Source organism: Fringilla coelebs (assembly GCF_963513975.1).
Source record: "Fringilla coelebs genome assembly, chromosome: 2".
Classification (NCBI taxonomy): Eukaryota; Metazoa; Chordata; class Aves; order Passeriformes; family Fringillidae; genus Fringilla; species Fringilla coelebs.
In genome coordinates, this window is record NC_140029.1 from 30,599,567 (window position 1) to 30,617,865 (window position 18,299).

The following is an 18,299-nucleotide window of genomic DNA, read 5'->3' on the forward strand; positions in this document are numbered from 1 at the left end:
CTGCAGGGATGAGGCATCCGCACCTTCTCTGGGCAACTTGTATTAGTGTCTCACCACCCTCATTAATGACAATCTGTGCTAATAAAAATGTCAAATACAGTGTCACAGGTTTACAATCATAACGTGCTGCAGCAGTGACCATTTGTGCAGGTTCACAAATGGTCCTGTCAATTGCTCAACCGCCAGCAATGACAGATTATTTCTTAAAATGAGAAAAAAGCCCGAACTGTAAAACTAAGATTCTGACTTTTCCCTTGCCATAGGAGGTTTCAAGCATCGGCCTTTAAATACCAAAGCAGCTGCGGGTTCACGCTTTAGGCTTAGATCTAGAAGGAAACAGGAAGGCAGAGACACCCCCATCCCCCCAACCTCTCTCCAAGCCCAGGACACCCTTTCCTTCCCGCACTGCTGACGGCCCCGCGGCGGGGACCTGCGGGGCACATGCCGGGGGTGCGGGGACTGACCCAGCCGCTGTAAAACACAGCGGGAGCCGCCCGGCTGCGGTCCCGGCAGCAGGGCATCCTCCAGGACCCCGGGGTACCGCGGCAGCCCAGTGGGCTCTGTGTGGGGCTCGGGGCGCCACGGCACCCCGAAAGGGCGAACCTGGCCCTCCCCCCTGCTCCCCCTCCCTCCGGCCTCAGCGCCTCGCCGTCCCTTCCGACGGTGCGGAGCAGCACAGCCCCACCGCACAAAGCCCCCGGCTCCGCGGGAAGGGCGGCCCGTGCCCGGGCTCCTCCCCCGGCCCCTCCCCGGCGGCCGGGCCCGCGCTGAGGGAGCCGGAGCCGGAGCCGGCGCGGCGCAGCCCGCGGGGGGCGATGTGACCCGGGCGGTCGGGTGCGGTGCTGTGCGGGGCAGGCGGGCTCGGAGGGGGGACACAGCGGGACTTCGAGCCGGGGGAAGATGTGGCTGAAGCCCGAGGAGGTGCTGCTGAAGAACGCCCTCAAGCTGTGGGTCACGCAGAAGAGCAGCGGTTACTTCATCCTGCAGCGGCGTCGGGGCCACGGAGACGGTGGCGGCCGCTTCACGGGTACCTGGTGGCGCGAGGGGTCGGCGGGGCGCCGGGCCGGGCCGGGTCGAGTCGAGCTGGGCCGGGCGGCAGATCCCCCCTGCGTCTGCCCCACGGGAACTTGGCCGCACCGGGGCACCCGCCGGCGGGTCGGGCTGCGGGAAGCGGGAGCGGCCTCTTTGTTCGGGCCGTGCACGGGTGGCCCGGCTCGGTGATAGCGGGGGCGCCGCGAGTCCCCCCGCCGCGGGCGGTGCGGAGGCAGCCGCCCGCCGGGAGGTGGGGGCCGCCCCGGCTCCCCTCGAGCTGCCTGGGGAGCAGCTGCGCGTTTCTGTAGCCTTGAGCACCGCTGAAGCCACTCTTATTGTTACTTCCCCGCTCTCCCCTCCCCATGGGTTTCTCGGCGTGACTAAGGGCGGGCGCGGAGCCCGTCAGGAGGTGCGGGGCCGGTGCCCGTGGCCGGAGGGTGCAGCTGGGGAGAGCCGCCCGGGGCTGCAGCCCGCGGGACGCGGCGGAGGTCTGGGGCTGGCGCTGAGACGTGCAGGGATGCCGGGGGCACACAGTGGGATGTGGTACCCGCGCCCCTCCGGAACCGTCCGCGACCTGTGGCTCGCCTCCCCTTTCTATAACGAGAGCTATATAACTACACATAGGACTCCTGGCTTTTGGACGATACGTGACATTACGGGGCGAGGGTTGTGAATTCGCTGTTGTGGTAAAGTGCTTTCTGTCTTAGTTTTTGCTACGGGTTATGGTGGCTGTAGATCGGGCACGTTATATCCATGTGGCACTCCAGATACGTGTGGTGAAGGATACGCACGGAGAAGGATCACGCTCTACCCTCGCAACAGTGTGGATCCGTGAATAACTCCAGCGAGAATGATGTGTTAGGCTGTGCTGACGTTGTAGAATAGGGAATTTGGGCCAAACTTTTGGTTCAAAGACAGCAGCAACTGAATTCAAATAAACAGTGCTTTGGAGAATTAATATCGTTTAACAGTGTAGTTCTTGCTGAGAAGCAAACGAGGCTGTTTTGAATATTATAAAGTGAGAAGTTTTAATGGTAGCTTATATATTTGAAATAATTTTCAAGTATTTTCAAAATCAGTATTTTCTATGGAGTTTAAGAAGCTGCATCTATGGAGTTTAAGAAGCTGCATCTATGGAGTTTAAGAAGCTGCATTACCACATTCGGTATTTATTTTATTAAAACATTTTTTTCCTGAACTATTGACCCCTGCCATTTGCTAATACTGCTTTCTGCACTGTTGCCTTTTTTAATTGGATCTTATCCTACCTGTCCATAAAGTGCACAAAACTTGAACTGTGGCTTGGTAGATTGCATGCTATCAATGTATCACTAATGAAATGGAAGTTTTGCCAGCGAGTTAAAACACTTAGCCTCCTATTTTCTTCTGCCTGCCTGTTTGCGAGTCAGGCTGCTCTTTTGTGACAGTAAAGACGATGTGGATTAATTTTCAGAGTTAAAAATAGCCGTTTACAGCTGCTTGATTTAGGTCCAGGACAATCATGAGGTTCAGTTTCACAAATGTTAATGCCTTGCGCCTGAGCTTTTCACTACAGAAATTTGCAAGCTTAAACCAAACAAACTGCTTTTCTCTCTGGTTAAGTTTCAGGTGAATCATTTTGCTGAATCTACAGTGCACAGGCTTGCTCAAATCTCTTTTGGCTGGCAAAGGAAAGCCACTCCTGTCTTGCACATTTTCTAAGGGAACTGTAGATTCTGATAGTCTCTTAAACCATTTGGAAACGTTTGTATTTAAAAGGGCTTAGGAATTTGAATCCTAAAACCAAAATGCAGGAGTTACAGAGCATTAGATATGGCTGGGGTTAGACAGTGTAATTTTTTTTCCAGTTTTTACTTGCAGTGAAGGAAATGGAGATGGGTGCTGAGAAACAGCAAGGCTTTGCTGGTGTGTGTTTGCTTTCAGTGCAAAACTTAGCTCCTGATTCTTACTTTATATGACTATAGAGACACTTAATTGGTACCTGTCTTTTCCAAACTGGCAGAAGGGCAGTAAAGCTTTGCCACATTTCAGAGTATCGTTTACCAAGTGGTAAAGCCAAAAGCTAGACGTTTTTGTTTGTTTTACTGGGGAAGCAAAGCTTAAGTGAGAACAATATCCAAATCTGTTTTCCCTTTAATACCTTGATCCCTGGCCAATTGCAGTTGCATTTTGTGAAAAGGAAGAAGTTTCAAAGATGTGAAGATTCGGTACATGAGAGCAGGTTCCACAGCAGAAGAGAATCTCAACTCCTGTCCTGCAGAGAGGAGGAGGCTGAAGAGAATCTCAGCTCCTGCAGGGAGGAGGAGGCTGCATATCCTGAGGCTGTGTTAGACCTAGCAGAACAAAACTCTGAGAATGTTAGATTTCATACAAGTGTAGATGGAGCAGCTGACCCCCTGTGACATAATTTGCTTTCAGCAGGGTGGAAGGGTTCAGTGCCTGAGTTGCCCTTGTACATATTGCCACAACATGGTATTTGCACTGAACCTGTGTGAGCACATCTGTTTTATGGCCCAATTCTCATATTTGCCTGTCTCTTTCTTCTAGGAGGCTTCTTTGTTCTTACCAGGGCATTTTAACTATTAGGTAAGAGTAAGTTAGCACAGCTGGAGGGTGTGTTTTATGTGGGTTTAATTCCTGAAGAATGCACTAAAGACGGTCTCTTGCACAAAAGTGCTTTTTCCCCCATATCTGTGTTTCTTTGTGTACTGTGTTTTTGTCAGACGCTGAGCAGATGTTTGTGAGTGAGAGACTATTTCCTACTGTTATTTAATTTGTGTCCTAGGGCAGTTCCCAAATGCACACTGGGCTTGCAAGCAGAGGGTACAAACTATGATGGGGGTTGTATCTAACTCTTCATTACTTGACCAGTCTCCTTCTGGTTTTTGTCTTCCTTAGGGATATGCTTTTTCAAGTAAATGTTTAACTTGCTCCTTTACCTGGATCTCTTCTTGACAGCTCTGCTGGTCAGATACTTAATAAGAAAATTGAAAATGTTTAGAATTGTAATTTTTAAACTAATGACTAATTTTAAGTTATAGATTTAAACAATTATTTAACTCATCAATATCTGTTAATTTTGGGGTTTTCTTTGCCTAATTGAAGAGCACTGTAGTCATCTCTACAGAAAAAGATTTGTGATGTAGCCATGATTAACAGATCAAAGTTAGTTGGATTTAATGCTTACTGATGTCTTTGGTTCTGAGGTTGCATATTAATGATAAACTGGATATGGCTGTAGTAAAAAATACTGTCAAATGCCTTGTGGTAAATACTGCAAGATGGTTTAGCCTGTAAATTAATCTCTACTTTAATTTTTAGGAAGAGATATTGAAACCTTCATGCACCTTCCTCTTTGATTAGTTTTCTGCATTTTGACAGCAAAACTGCTTGTTCTGGGATATGTTGGGAAGTCTTTCACTCTTCCCAAGCAGCTAGTGTTGAAGTTTTTGTTTATACAGTACTTCACGTTGCACACTCTTAGCATATAAAAACCCACTTAGCAACACTTGTGAATCTTTCCTTTTATAAATAAGGTTAAATAAGACCTTAAAATGAACTCTTGGTTCAAGCAGCTTTTTATCTGGTTGAGATACAGTGCTTCTTTAACTTCTTGCTTGAAGTGGATCAATAAAAATTATGTTTTGTTCTTGTTTTACCCATGATTTTAATTTAGCTATGATATTTTTCCCTACTCTTCTAGCTTCCATTTTCAGCTCAGGGCACTTTCCAAGGTGGATAGAGTTTTGCATTATTTGAAACTTGAAGAGGACTAACATTTTAAAAGGAAATGAATTTATTTTTCAGCTCTTACAAAGCTTTTTGGTTCACAACTTTTATATAGACTGGCAGAAAAAATCATCTTCTGTATATGACTCTAAACCTAATTATTGCTTTAATAAATATAAATGAGGTAGGCATGGTAAATACATTTCCAAGCTCCATCTTAGGATTTAATTTTTTCTTTTAAATAAATTTTTTGCAGGGCAATAGCTTTTGAACTCATCTACCAGGTACCTCTTTGTTGCGAGTGGAGAACTGACTAGTCTGTGTGATAAGACCTTTCTTCCTTATTTTCCCTTTGCTTGGGTGTTAGTTTTTATAAGGCGTACAGAGAAATGGTTACTGGGAAAATTTTCCCAGAAATGAAAAATTAAAAGATCTTTTGCTGCTCTTTCATACTCTACTGTCCAAGCTGTCCTGTAATCATTGTCAATAGCTCAGCTTTTATTGGCCCTGCGCATCTCCCAAGATCTGAAGTAAATAATTTCATAATGGAGTCTATTTCTGGGAAAGGCAGTAAGAGGACCGCAGTAGATGAAGATTCCTGCAGCTCAGATGGGGAATTCATCTAGATTGCCCCTGTTCATTACATTGTAGCAGAAGAGGGTCCAAAATACCTGAAGACTTAGATTTTTACTAGGGAATGCAAATAAGAATCCCCATAGTATTTTTTTTTACTTCCTGGAGAGGTAAAAGGTAAAATGAGTAGCCTTTCATCTTAAATGAATTATTCATTATCAAATATCATAATCAATATTAATTATCAAAAATATAATAATTATTCATTATCAAATAGAATAATATTAAAAGGCCTATCCCAATACAGTTTTCAGAAGAGTGTTACTTTTTTTCTTAATATATGTTCAGGATACCAAAATAAGTGAGGCTCAATCTGAGCACAAATGAAAAAAACCCAAACCCAACAGTACACTTTCATTTTAAATTAAGCAGTTTGAGGAGAGGAAGATGCCACTATGCTGATGTTAATAGAGGATATTGGTAATGGTTACTGTCAGTATTCGTGGTTTTGTTTCCTTACAGAACAGCTCTCTGAAGCCTTGCACAGGAGAAGGAGAAATATGCATACTTTATTGAAAGCTTGGACTCTTGTCAAAACATTATCTAGCCTTGCCCACAACTGGAATTCAGATCAGCAGGTTTTTTTTCCCTTTTTTCCTCTCTTTATTTTACTGTAACATTTTTTTTAGGAGAATGCATACTTAAAAGTGCTTTCCCAAGGGGATGGCTTCTCCGTTACAGTGTTTGGCCAAGAGGCATGAGCTGGAAAGAAGGATAGGAGCAGGGTGCCAAGCAATGCTGGGCACCCCAATTCCTGGCCTCAGAGCACCCTGAGCTGTGTGTGCTCCTCTGGCCCCCTCTGCTTGCCTTTCTGGGGTGAGTTACCTGCTCCTGAGCACTACTGTGGTGCTGAGATGGCTAAGGTGAAATGCAGGTGCTTGTGTTGAAATGTTAGCAGTGTGTTAAGTGCCAGTATTAAAGGTGAGGAAGTACATGTGCTTGGAAAAGTAGGGGCTGGGTTGTGTCTGCACAGGGACTGACCATCACCTTTTGCAAGACTAATCCAGTAAACACCTACAGTGGCTTTTTATTTTCATGATGTGGAGGCAGGCCAAATGGCACAGAAGAAGGCAGGAAAATCCTAGAAGTATTTGGGCTGGAAGGACCTTAAAGACCATCTAGTTCCAGCCCCCCTGCCAAGGGCAGGGACTGCTCCTACTAGAACAGGTTACTCAGAGCCTCCTCCAGCCTGGCCTTCAACACTTCCAGCATAGGGCATCCACAGTTTCTCTGGGCAACCTGATTCACGACCCTTGTAGGAAAAAATGCTTCCCTGTAAAATAAATGAACATGTCAGTAATGGGTGAGTACTAGTTTGGTCTATTCAGCATTATTTACAGCACCCACCAAAAAAGATACTTTTTTATTTTCGCCTAGTAGTGGTGCATGTCTGAATAATTTACAGGGCTGCAGCAGCAACTGATATATCCCATCTTCTTGTCCATTTTCAGGTACAAAACAGTTTCAGGTATTTTTACTTGTAACATGAGAACCAAAGCATTTGGCTCAGTGGCCTTCAGGGTTATAAAAATAGGCTTGGCTTGAACTGGACTGATGGCAGAGGACTGAGATAAACAGCTGTGAGTGCTTTGCCATGGCAGCATGCCCACCTGGGGAAACAGCCCATGGGGAAGCTGTGCTGGGGAGAAATAATCAGTGCTCCAGGGTGGGGATGCCATTTCCCCATGCAGGAGAGAGAGTTCATAATTCACCTCGCTTCTTCCTCCTGTGTGGTCTCTCCCTCTGCATTTATTGGTCTGACACAAGCATTTAGCATCACATCCAGGGACAGGGGAGTCATGGGGACCATGGGACACCAGCCCCCACAGTGAAACGCATGAGCTCCCCACATTTCTCATGTCCACCTTCCCCCCAGGGCACTGGGACCTAGGCAAATTAATTAAGTATTTTGTTACAATTTGTTTCTACGTACTAGGTTGAAAAAAGTCCCAATTCAACAGAAAGCAATTTACCCAGTGGCAGTGTTTGATCTGGCAAGGTCTGTGCTAGAAGTAATGTAAGGGCTTGGATGTTGGGTATTTTCCTGGGTGTATAAATACTTGGAGCATTAGGTCTTTATGCTGAAATCTAATGTTGTCTGTGCTTATCTTTCAGTGTGGTGAGCCCTTATCATTTTAGAGGAAACACAGCCTTCCTACAGCCGTTGCAGGAGTCCTCCTTCATCCTTTTTCTTATGTACTTACCCAAATAAGTTTTGCAAGTCTTTTTTTTTTTTTCTGGTGGTAGAAGTGTAATAAATACTTTTGGATGGGTGCTGTACTGGATCAAAACCTGTTTATACAATTTTGCAGAATTCAACAAAGACAGTGGGGTTTTATTAAGCTGTTGTTATTAGCAGCTTTGCATAACTGATGGTGTTATTATCCATCAAAAACATGGATTTTCAGGTGACCTGAGTGAAATCAACAACCCACTAAACATCTGAGTTCTGAACTTTTAGAGAAATCAAATGATATGAAAGATATAGAGATGTCCCCAGTGATTTATGTTGAGGGCAACCACTGGCCAACAGCAGCTTCATGACCACTGCCCTGGGCTGTATCCTGCCTTGGTGCAGCTCAAAAGCTTCCACTTTAGCCTGTAATGCCCAGGGCTGGCACTCTCTGGGTGGGCTGTAGGAGGTGAGGATAGAGAGGCTGCAGTGGTCCTCATTGCATGTCAGCCCTGGGTCTTGCCTTGGGCCACCCTTGGGGTCACGGTCACAAGTTAGGGCTCCTGCATGGTGGGGTGGTTGAGGCCTGGTGAGAATCAGCTTTGTGGTCCTCCCATCCCTCTCTCAGCAAGGACATTGGTCACAGGGAGAGCTTCTGAGATGCCCTGCAGAGCCAGGCAAGCAATCTGTGCTATTTGGTGCTGTCCCAGGAGTGCCCTTTGGCCAGGCTGAGCTTATCCTGGTTGGTGTGAAAAGCAGCTTTCTGTTCCAGCTGGAGCCCAGGGATGGCAGGGGTAGGGAATGGGTACATCCATGTGTCCCTCCCTGTGTTCTGCCTTGTGGTGGGCTGTTCCTTCAGGCAGTTTGCTTGCCTCCCCTAGCATGGCTAATTGCTGCTCACCGTGGCTCTTCTGAGACGCTAATTGTTTGCAAATCATTGCGGGATGGAGGAAGCTCTGTGGAGAAGGGTAATTAGGATTCAGGGTATGAAGTGCTTCTCTGCCTCAAAAAGCCAAGATTAATTCTGCTTTATTGAAGCTGTTCAATTTCACTGTCCTTAAAAAAACCTCCACCTTTATTTTTATGATCATGTGAATTGTTTGATTTGTTCTTTTCTCCCAATTCACATGCCTAAACAGATTAGGGTGATTCTTCAAGCTATTAACTCTCCTTGTAAAACTGCAGCCACTGGGAAGCAGCCTGTACTGTTAGCTCTTTCCACTTCTTGGAAGAACTTTCTCCTTTCCAGTAAGAGTACAGCTTTTTTCAGACAACTGGGCTTATTTTTCTTTCTTTCCCCCGCTTTCTCTGGTGGAGCAGATATAGCAAGCAGCAGTGAGCTCCCAAGGATGAATTTGAAGGCATGCTTTTTCCTTCATGGTTTTGCACTGAAGCAATGCTGCTCTGTGACTGTGATCGTAAATACCACAATTTGCTGGTTTTGTCTTACAAAAATAACCTAGTATGACTGAAAAAAGAGGGTATGAATACTTAAAACATGGCTTTAGCATGATATGAGTGAGTGTAACCACCAAGTGCTCTTTTTCATGTCCCTGCTGATCAGCCACTGCAGTCCCTAGAGACCATGAGGTGCCATAATTTTCTTGACTTTGGAGGTGCCAGGTTCCTGCAGCCGAGAGAAACCTCAGCTTTGGAGTTGCTGAGCATCTTGGCAATCTGTTTTGGGTCCTTGTATGGTGGTGGTCCTCTGTCTGTTTTCTTGGAAGGGCTGGATTTGGCAGATACTCTTCAGTCAGGCATTGTTGCATATCTGTCCAGCTGAGCTGGTCTCAGGTACGTGCAGTGGAAATCTCAAGTATGTTTTTTTTTCAAAGTAGACTTAGGAGAAGTGGAAGGACAGTTTTGTCTCTGCTTCAAACTTCTGCAGCAGTCAGTTTGTTTACAGTGACTAAAGGTGTTCCCCAGGATGCTGGAGATGGAGGCTGGACTCTGTCTTCTCTGTCACCCCTTTCATTTTGTAGAGAGAGTGTAAGTGCTTGATTTGGGAAGTTCAGGGCTGTGTGGGAACAGGTACCTCTGTGCGTCTGACTCTCTGTTCTCCAGATTTTAAAAGTGCCACCAGAATTTCTTACTGACCAATTGCAGGTACCACATGTAATTGCTTCTTGGAACTACATTGGCTTTCACTCCCCACTTTGTAATGGATGGATGAGTTCATGTTAATCAAAAGATCCTGGCTGTGGTGACTGAGTGTCTTAAAAACCAAGGAGAACTGAAAGGGTAAAAATGCTGAGTGTTGTGACACTGCAGTCTTCCTTGTCACTTAGATTTAAATCTCCTTTTTTTTCTTCTCCCTGTCCCTCTTCCCCCAGTGCCCCCTTCACCCCCAAAACAAGCAGACAAACAAAAAAGCAAACCAGCCAACCAACCACCAGTTTTGGCCTTTCCCCTTTTTGTTTTGGTAGGGTTTTATTAACTTATTAGTCCCAAACTCCTAAGTCCCTCTGCCTTGCAGCATGGTTTAGCTGCTGAAATGGCCACTCCATTTTTGAGTAGTTCTCAAAAATTTCCCTTTAAGGCCGTTCATATGTGATGGAGGTAGGTAGAAATCATCTTGCTGTATGTAGAGGGTGTCTTAGACTGCCTCTTAAATATTGTCATAAAAGATGGAAATAACAGATAGTTTTTCAGTTTGAATTTCTAGTTTGAGTTCAGCTTTACTCACCCTCTGCCCTATGTCTTGGAAGTTTAAAACAATTTTAGAAATCCCACATAAGTGATTAACAGTGATTCGGGAAAGGAGCCTGCTTTCTTTAGTTTGAAAGATATGGAACATTTAGTAGAAGTTGGTATAAAGTTAACTTACTTGTAAACATGTTCCTTTTCCTAGATTAGTTATGAACATGACACAAGAAAAATTGTAATGCAATCTTTTATCTTTAAGTGGGGGAAGAAACCGTATCTTTAAAGATAAAGAGTTCTTCATTTGAGAACCTGATCCTTATAGAAATATCCTTGATTATTTTTTTTGTATGTGTGTGAAGAAATGCTCAGCAAATTCATAGTGCATGATGTCCTGTTTGTGTTCTATTTGGTTACAGGTTGACCTCTGTAAAGGAGAGACAGTACCTACCTGTTGTAGAATTTGTAATTGTTTCTTGCTAATTTTATACTTAAATTTATTTCTTGTATTGTATCCATAGTATGCACATACATTTGATACAAATAGGTATGTTTTACTTGAAGGTATCCAGTTTTCTGTACTCAAACAACCAAATATGCATGAAAGTAGATGTTTCAGTGAAATAAAAACTACTATGTAAAGCATGGGATTTCCAGTGAGTTTTTCAGATACGTTTTATAAATATACTTCTGAAAAATATAGACAGATGTTGCCTCTGTCTGAAATCCAGCTTCCAGCTAAAGTGTTTAGATTTATTGAGAAGTGTATAACTTCAGTAGAAAAGTGTCTTTCCACTTCTCCTGTCTTCTTCTCCATATGTGTCAAAAGTATGCATATTACACCAGACATTTGCATATGAATTTTAGCCTAAAAATACTCCTTCTGCATGAAGAAACTTGCGCCTTTTGAGGAACCTGCAATGTTCTGTCAGTGAACACTGTCTTTCGGGAAAGGCTTTGTAAACCAGTGTCTGCAGCTTTCCATAGTGCAGTTACTGTATGGTTAATTGTTTTTCCTGAAATATATTTCTGTGTCTTGGGAGGTCAGAAAACAGACAAGAAGTTGGTGAAGTGGCTCATTAAAGGGGAAGAGCTACTCTGAATTTTAAGTTCCTCCCAAAAATCTTAACTCATATAGGGAAAAAAAAAAAAAAAAAAAAAAAAAAGGAAAGAAAAAAGGGAGTTTTGGGAAGAAAACCAGGGTAGCAGTTCTCTTTTCCTCTTCTGCTTCTGTTTCCTTTTCATTTTTTGCTGTCCTGAATTATAAATGGTTTCGCTTTCATCTGTGATGTGGAAGATGTCTGCATCACCCTGACTGAAGGCAAGCTGATGCATCAATATGTGAGCCAGAGGCTCTTAATGTAATTTATCTTGCTAGCCAGATACCCTTCTGTTTTTTAAACAGATTCTGTTTTATGAGACCCTTCCATGGAAACAACTGTTTGGACATGTTATGAGGAAGGTGTTTCTCACAAGCTGGGTATTTTTCATAGTATAGGTTTCAACATCGGTGTACTGCTGTTTGTTTCTTCACTCAGGGATCTTTAGGTTGGTTGTTTTTCAATGTTCTGATGCAAAAGTCACCCCGAATGAATTATGAGGCAACTTACACTGGAATAAAGTTTGCCTCTAGTTTTTGTAATTTTCTTGCTACCACAGTTTCAACTAAATTATCATATTGGCCAGGTGTATACATTAGCGTTGAATCCTTTTCATGCTTCTGCAAATGCACTTAGTAATCTCTTTTTCCTGTTCTCTACCTCTGTCAGTCTCTCAACCAAAAAATAAAGGAGCTCCCAAACACAGGGATGGGACCCACTCTTTGTGCTTGCTGAACTTTAGCAGTACTTGCTCTTATTTTCCTTTGCTCCCCTTATGACCCCACTGCAGCCACTCCTGGCAGAAGTGGGACAGGACAGGACTGGTAGTTTAGGATTTATGTGTGGAGTCGCTGTTCCCTTGCAAAGCTCTCATAGAGGGGCTAGGCCACCTGGGCTTTATTCTGGCAGGTGTCCTGATGGCCACACTCTTTTTCTTCTCTTTGTGTCTTAGTTCTGGATCCTCCTGAGTACATATTTTAGCTATGGGTAGTTTAGAAAAGGGGCATGATTATTTCTTTGTACCGTTGAAGGAGGAATGGGTTTCTTTTTAATAGTTTGTAAGCAAAGTAGAAATTGTAAGCAGAAGTAAACAGTGAGAAGAGGAATTGGGTTCTCTGGTCTGTTATTCAGGAAGAGAAAAAGGAATTAATTTTGCACAGGCTAAGAATTAGTAAAGCAAAACTTTGCAGCTACTTCTGTGCTGTCATGTGTTTTTTTCATGGTTTCTGAAAGGAAAAAAAGATATTTCACAAATCAGATTTTCATTAAGCATTCTCTAGGGATTTTGGTAGCACTTGCTGTTAGTTGTCTTTTTTCTATGACTTTAGTGAAATGAAAAAAAATCTTTCTCCTAGGCCTGTCATCAATTCTGAAATTTGAAAGTTAAACTCTATTTTTGTTCTCTGCATCATTTAATGCTCTCTTACTGGCTTTAATCCAACTGTTTTGAAGACTGCACAGTAAAGTTTTCTGCATGCTGTTTTCTGTGAGCACAGCTAATTTGCCACCTTTTATACTAGGATGAGTTTTAATGATTTTTTTCTTGTAGTTATAGGAGAGCATGTAGCAATTTCAGATACTATATGTGTCATCAGTCTGCAAATTCAGATCTCCATTTTAAATAGATGGGTGTAATATCTGGTCACATATTTAAGTGAGAAGCAAACTGCTGCTGGAGAATGTTTCACTGTACAGTTTTAAAACATATTGCATCCAACTTCTGCTTGGCTTTGAAAGCATCATCGATGTTTTGTGTGTGTGCAAGGAGGAAGTATTTAATGTAATTTTCTTTGCTCTCAGGTTATTGATGATGTTCCATGTGAGCTTCTTACAGCTTCTAGATGAGAAAGTGGTTCAAATGCTGTTTGGTTGTGCTATACTCAAATTAATTAGCTGTCATTTGTTATCCAAGTGAGAAGGCAATTAGGACTTTGTAGGTCTCTATTATTTCCATTAATCACTTGGGTGATGGACTGGAGAATGCCATATTTAAAACAGCATGTAGTGCCAAGGGCTGGCAGACCTTTTTGGAGATGGAGATTAGTTCCTTTTGTGTTGGGTTAATGGTGAAGAAACTAAAACACAACAGGTTTAAAAAGTTACATGTGCAAAGCGAAGAAAAGTATTACAGAAAACTTCTAGGTACTCTAGGGATAAAACAAACATGGTAAAGCTGTTCCTCGCTCTCTGCTGTCCCTCTCCTTAGGAGATTGTGTCTCTGCAGAATGCACAGGAAAACTGAATATAAAGCTGCCCTGAATTGCTATTTGTAAGCACTGTAAACCAATTCTGAGTTACTTTAATATGTCAGCTTGCATATGCAAATCATGGCATTCAGATGACTTTTTCATGGATAGCTTGGATTTACCTGCTCGGGGGAAGGGGTAGCAAGAAACTCCAGGTGTCCTCCAGATTGGAAAGTCTTTTTGGGGTCATCAATTGCTGCAGTTCTTCAAAATGAATTTGTCTGTACTGAAATCAAGTGGTGATTTGCAGTGGAATACTGCTGCAAGCTTTCTTGGATACAGTGGTAGGCATGCAAGATACAGGAGGTGATCTTCCTTTCTGCTAGTGGCTGAGACTTCAGTAGCAGTGAGCACCAGGTCCAGTTGAGAGTGTCATTCTTAAAGATAAGCTGGAGAGATTCCAGTGTAAGTTCAGGAGCAGTGAGCTGTTTGAAAAACATGACCCATAAGGAATAGATGAGGTGATTTGGGTTTCTTTAGAAATAGAGAAATCATTAAAGGGTGGGAAACCATGATGTTAATTTTTTGTTATGTTGTACATTAGTATCAGACGTGCCTGTGGCCAATTACTCTGCATGTTCCAGAGAGCACGATTAATTTCCAGCAAGAAAGTTTAAGATTGTGGTAGTTGACTTGTTAGTTTAGGGTAGGGTTATTTGCTAGGGTTTTTGTTTGGTTTGTTTTGTGTTTTGTTTGGTTTTTTTTGGTTGGTGTTTGTAATTTTTGTTTGTTGGTTTTTGTTTGGTTTTTTTTGGTAAGAATATTTCATAAAAATAGTGGAAGAGGTTACCTAGAGAAATTGTTGCATCTTGATTGTGGCAGGTTTTGAAGAACAGGTTAGACAAACACCACTTACAGCATAGCTGTATTTATCCAGCTTCAGAGCAGGGCTGGAACAGTAACTTCTTAAGATGCCTTCAGGTCTTTCCACTTCAGTTCTGTGGTTATATTCATATATATGAGGCAAAACGAGAAACACAGAGAATTCTTTATGCTTTTGATCTTCTAATCTGGTTTGCCTTTTGGATTCTGAGCACCTGTAAATTAGAACATAAAACTGGGGAAGAATTGTTATTGTTACATTCTGTGTTTTAGTTTTATGACTGTAAATGTGAAACAGCTTGCAGGCTACAGAAGTGAGAACTGGCATTAATCCTCTTTTCCCCCTTTTTTTCTTTGCAGGTCGCTTGGTTGGTGCCCTGGATGCCGTGTTAGACTCTAATGCCCGCGTTGCTCCATTTCGAATTTTACTCCAAGTTCCAGGCTCTCAGGTTTACTCTGCCATTGCATGTGGTGAGTTATTGAATGGATCAGAAGTTTACTGGGCCATAGCTATTGGTGAGTCACAGATGGAAAACCCCAAACTGATTCTGAGCATGGTCAGTGTCTGCATGTCCAGGAAGCTTAAGGTAACCCCAGCTAGTTGTGTGTGTGTGTAAAGCTTGTTTAACAACCAAAATAACCTCTGGTTAAAATCACTGAAAAAGTGTTGCCTAGGAACATTAAGTTTCAATGGAAAACTTGTTTAGCTGTGGGTGGTTTGCTGCTTTCATTTTCTCCGTTGCAAAGTAGTGTGGTTCTGTTCCTGTGCAAATCTTTTCCTACAGTAGTGGTCATCCCTTACAGGAAGAAGCTACTTAGTCTAGGTTTTCACCAGCCTAGTCTTTCACTTGCTTACTGTGAAATGTCTTCACACTCTTTGCTCTAATGAAATAACTGGAACATTAGAAGATTTAGGAGGTAAAGTTGTTGGAGAGGGGGAGAGTGTCAAATTCCTGATCTGTTATGCACTAATCCCTTTTGCAATGTTTCCATAACTTCTGAAAGTGAAGTTCATCTTCAGGAACATGAAATTTAGATGAATTGCAACCTTGCCATGACCCAGTAAAAGCCGTCTGAAGTTTCATTCATCTCACTGTTGCTTGGCCAGTGTTTTCTTTTCTCTTCTGCTCCCATCTAAAAAATCCTAGCACTGAAATTTACAGCAGTTTTATTTTGGGAAAAGTTCAAAGCTGTGACTGGGGAGCATTAGGAAGCATCTCTTTAATGGGAGGATGGCCAGATCCTGTAACAGGATTCCTTCTGAGAGGTAGTTGATGTCCCACCCACCAGACCTGCCAGTGTTTAAGAGGCATTTGGACAATGTCCTTAATAACTTCAGCTTTTGGTCCTGAAGTGGTCAGGCAGTTGGACTAGATGATTCCCAGGATTTCAAGGAAAACAAGAAGAGCTTCTTGAAATGCATCAATAACAAAAGGAAAACAAAGAATGATGTGGGCCTGTTACTAAATGAACAGATTGCCCAGAGTGGTTGTGGAGTGTCCCTTACTGGGAACTTCCAAGAGCCATTTGAACACAATCTTGTGCAGTGTGTTCTGGGATAACCTTGCTTGTCCAGGGAGGTTGAACCTGATGACCCATTGTGGTTCCTTCCAACCTTTCCCATGCTGTGATTGTTGTAGATCCCTTCCAAGTGACAATATGCTATCCTATTCTGTTCTTTCTTATACAGATCAAGCCATGAAATAGTTAGGTAATGTAAATGTTGACATGTCATTGACAGTGTTTGACATAGTAGTCCTTTAAGTGGAAGAGTCGTAAGTTTATATATTCACCCTAATCCTTTCCTCTCTACATGCTCATCCAGCAATTTTTCCTTGGTTTTCAGCAGAGATCCATCTGAATCTTCCTCATTAATACTGGAAATTTTTCCCTGGGCCAAATGTGTGTGTGGAGAAGCTTGTGTAAAGTCCATTTGGGCTATTTTTGTTTTGGCTAGGTTTTCTTTGTTTTGCAATTGCTTTGTGCTTTCTATCCCTCCTTCCCTCCTTCTTACATTTAAGTAATGCCCTCTCATGGAGAAATTTAAGAGCTTCATGCTGTTACAGTCCTGTGATGAAACCAGGTAGCTTTCACTGGAAAACTGTCTTCTTGATTATTTGAACATATGCAATACTACTTTCTGGAGCTGATCCTTGCCCCACCCACACTCTTACTGCACACAGAATTTGATTTTGTTTTTTTATTTTGTTTTTTTATTTTTTGAAGGAACTACAAATTACAAACTTGCTGGGTTGGAATGGCTAAGGATTTTGCTGAGACAAACTTACATCATTAATATTTTCTAAAATTCTCCTTGGCTCTCCTGAATGGATGCTCATCCCTGAGAAAATGAGATGTATAGTAATAGAGTGGAAAGCAGAGGGGTCTGTTTTGTGTGCTGCATGGGTAGAACATACACAGTTGCCAGAGCTGCACAGAATAAAGAACCATGGAGCAGAAGCTGTTTGTGAATAATATTGCTGCTGTGAAACCCTGACATGAGTGTCCAGGGGAGAGCTGGCAACAGGAGTCAGAGGAGCATCACCCCAACCCCTTCTTGGGAAGCTGGAGAAGGACATTCCCCACACAGAAGTGGTTCCTGCTGCTGTATAGCGAGGGCAAGGAGCAGTTCCAGGAACTCCTCCCAGTCTCCCAGTGTAACTTAATTGTGGATAGCCATCATGTCATCAGGCAGTTAATTAAAATGACATTTTGCATTGTATGTTGGCAGCCCTCTGTTCCAGGAGCTATAGGCTTAAATGATAATACATGCATAAGGGTCAGGTCTGTTACAGACATTTGCAAATCTCAGAGGAGTGCTAGGAAATCTGATCCCTGCATGGCTGTTCTGGCAGAGATGTTTTAATCCAGATGGTTAATCATGTTATACCAGTACAGGGAAAAAAAAAAGTCTAACCTCACCCCTTGTGTAGAGCCACTTGAAATTTTCCTTTTAGAAGGCTCATGGGCAGAAAAAAAACCTCAAGGCTCAGTCAAGCAGAGTTGGTTTTAGGAGAGGGAAAGCAAAGGATTTGGTGAGAAGTGGGTTTAAAGAAAAGTTTCTGAGGAATGAGGCAGTGGTTTGCCAAAACACTTGACATGAGCAGATGAAGAAGGTGGTGAAAGGTGGAATAAAATGCTGTGCAGAACATCAGCACAGGAAGAGGAATAAGGAATGGAAATAAGAGATTGGCAATGCTTGTGTCAAATCACAGAACAACTTTAAACTACGAAATAGAAATTAGACATAAAGAAGGGACTCAAAAAGTTGAGGTGGCCTGACCAAATGAAAGGGCCAAAATGATCTTTTGGTATTTGAATAGACACCCTGGGGGCAGGCAGGACATATTGCAGGAGTCCCTGTGGAGTATAACTGCTGCCTGGGCTCAGAGCAGTCCCAGCAGTGTGGATACTACTATGAAAGGGATCTTGCTCACAGCTTATTTCACAAGAGGCAGCCTGACAGCTTGCCCATACACTTGGTTTCTTGTAGGCTACTCAGAAATATAAATGCAACTCAGTATTTGCTTTGTGCAGCCATTTCAGTATAAAATGACTCTATTTCTGGTGTTCTTAAACATTCATATAATTTGTTTTCTTGATCTAAAGGGCTTTTAAGTGTCTCTAATTTTATGGTTTTTTAATTTAAATTTAACGTTGATTAATGATATTTAAGAAGTTCCATTACAAGACCTTCCTGTCAGGGAAGTTAAAGCATGGAAGGTTTCCCTGCCAGCTGGCATTCTGCATGGAAAACAGAGCAGAGGGAAATGGAAAATCCTCACCTAAATTTATCATTTTTTGTTGTTGTGAGGCAACATGATGCATCACTAATGTACACACAAAATAAATCTTGAGATAATAGGTCTTCTCCTTGAGATTAATTTTATTATTATATTCATGTGTGATTTGTTTTTCTCT

The 18,299-nt window shown here is 42.7% G+C and overlaps 1 protein-coding gene across 3 annotated transcripts in view; it reads left to right on the forward strand.

The window, feature by feature from the left end:
- Positions 1-813: 813 nt before the first annotated feature.
- TBC1D8 (TBC1 domain family member 8) overlaps positions 814-18,299 on the forward strand; it is a 48,843-nt gene continuing 31,357 nt past the window's right edge. For 2 of the 3 annotated variants that reach the window (XM_084226419.1, XM_084226420.1), the window contains exons 1-2: positions 814-1,027; positions 14,739-14,894. In XM_084226419.1, the coding sequence (XP_084082545.1) occupies positions 901-1,027; positions 14,739-14,894 (283 nt within the window). In that variant the 5' untranslated portion in view covers positions 814-900. The remainder of the gene's footprint in view (positions 1,028-14,738; positions 14,895-18,299) is intronic. The other variant, XM_084226421.1, reaches the window with a different exon arrangement.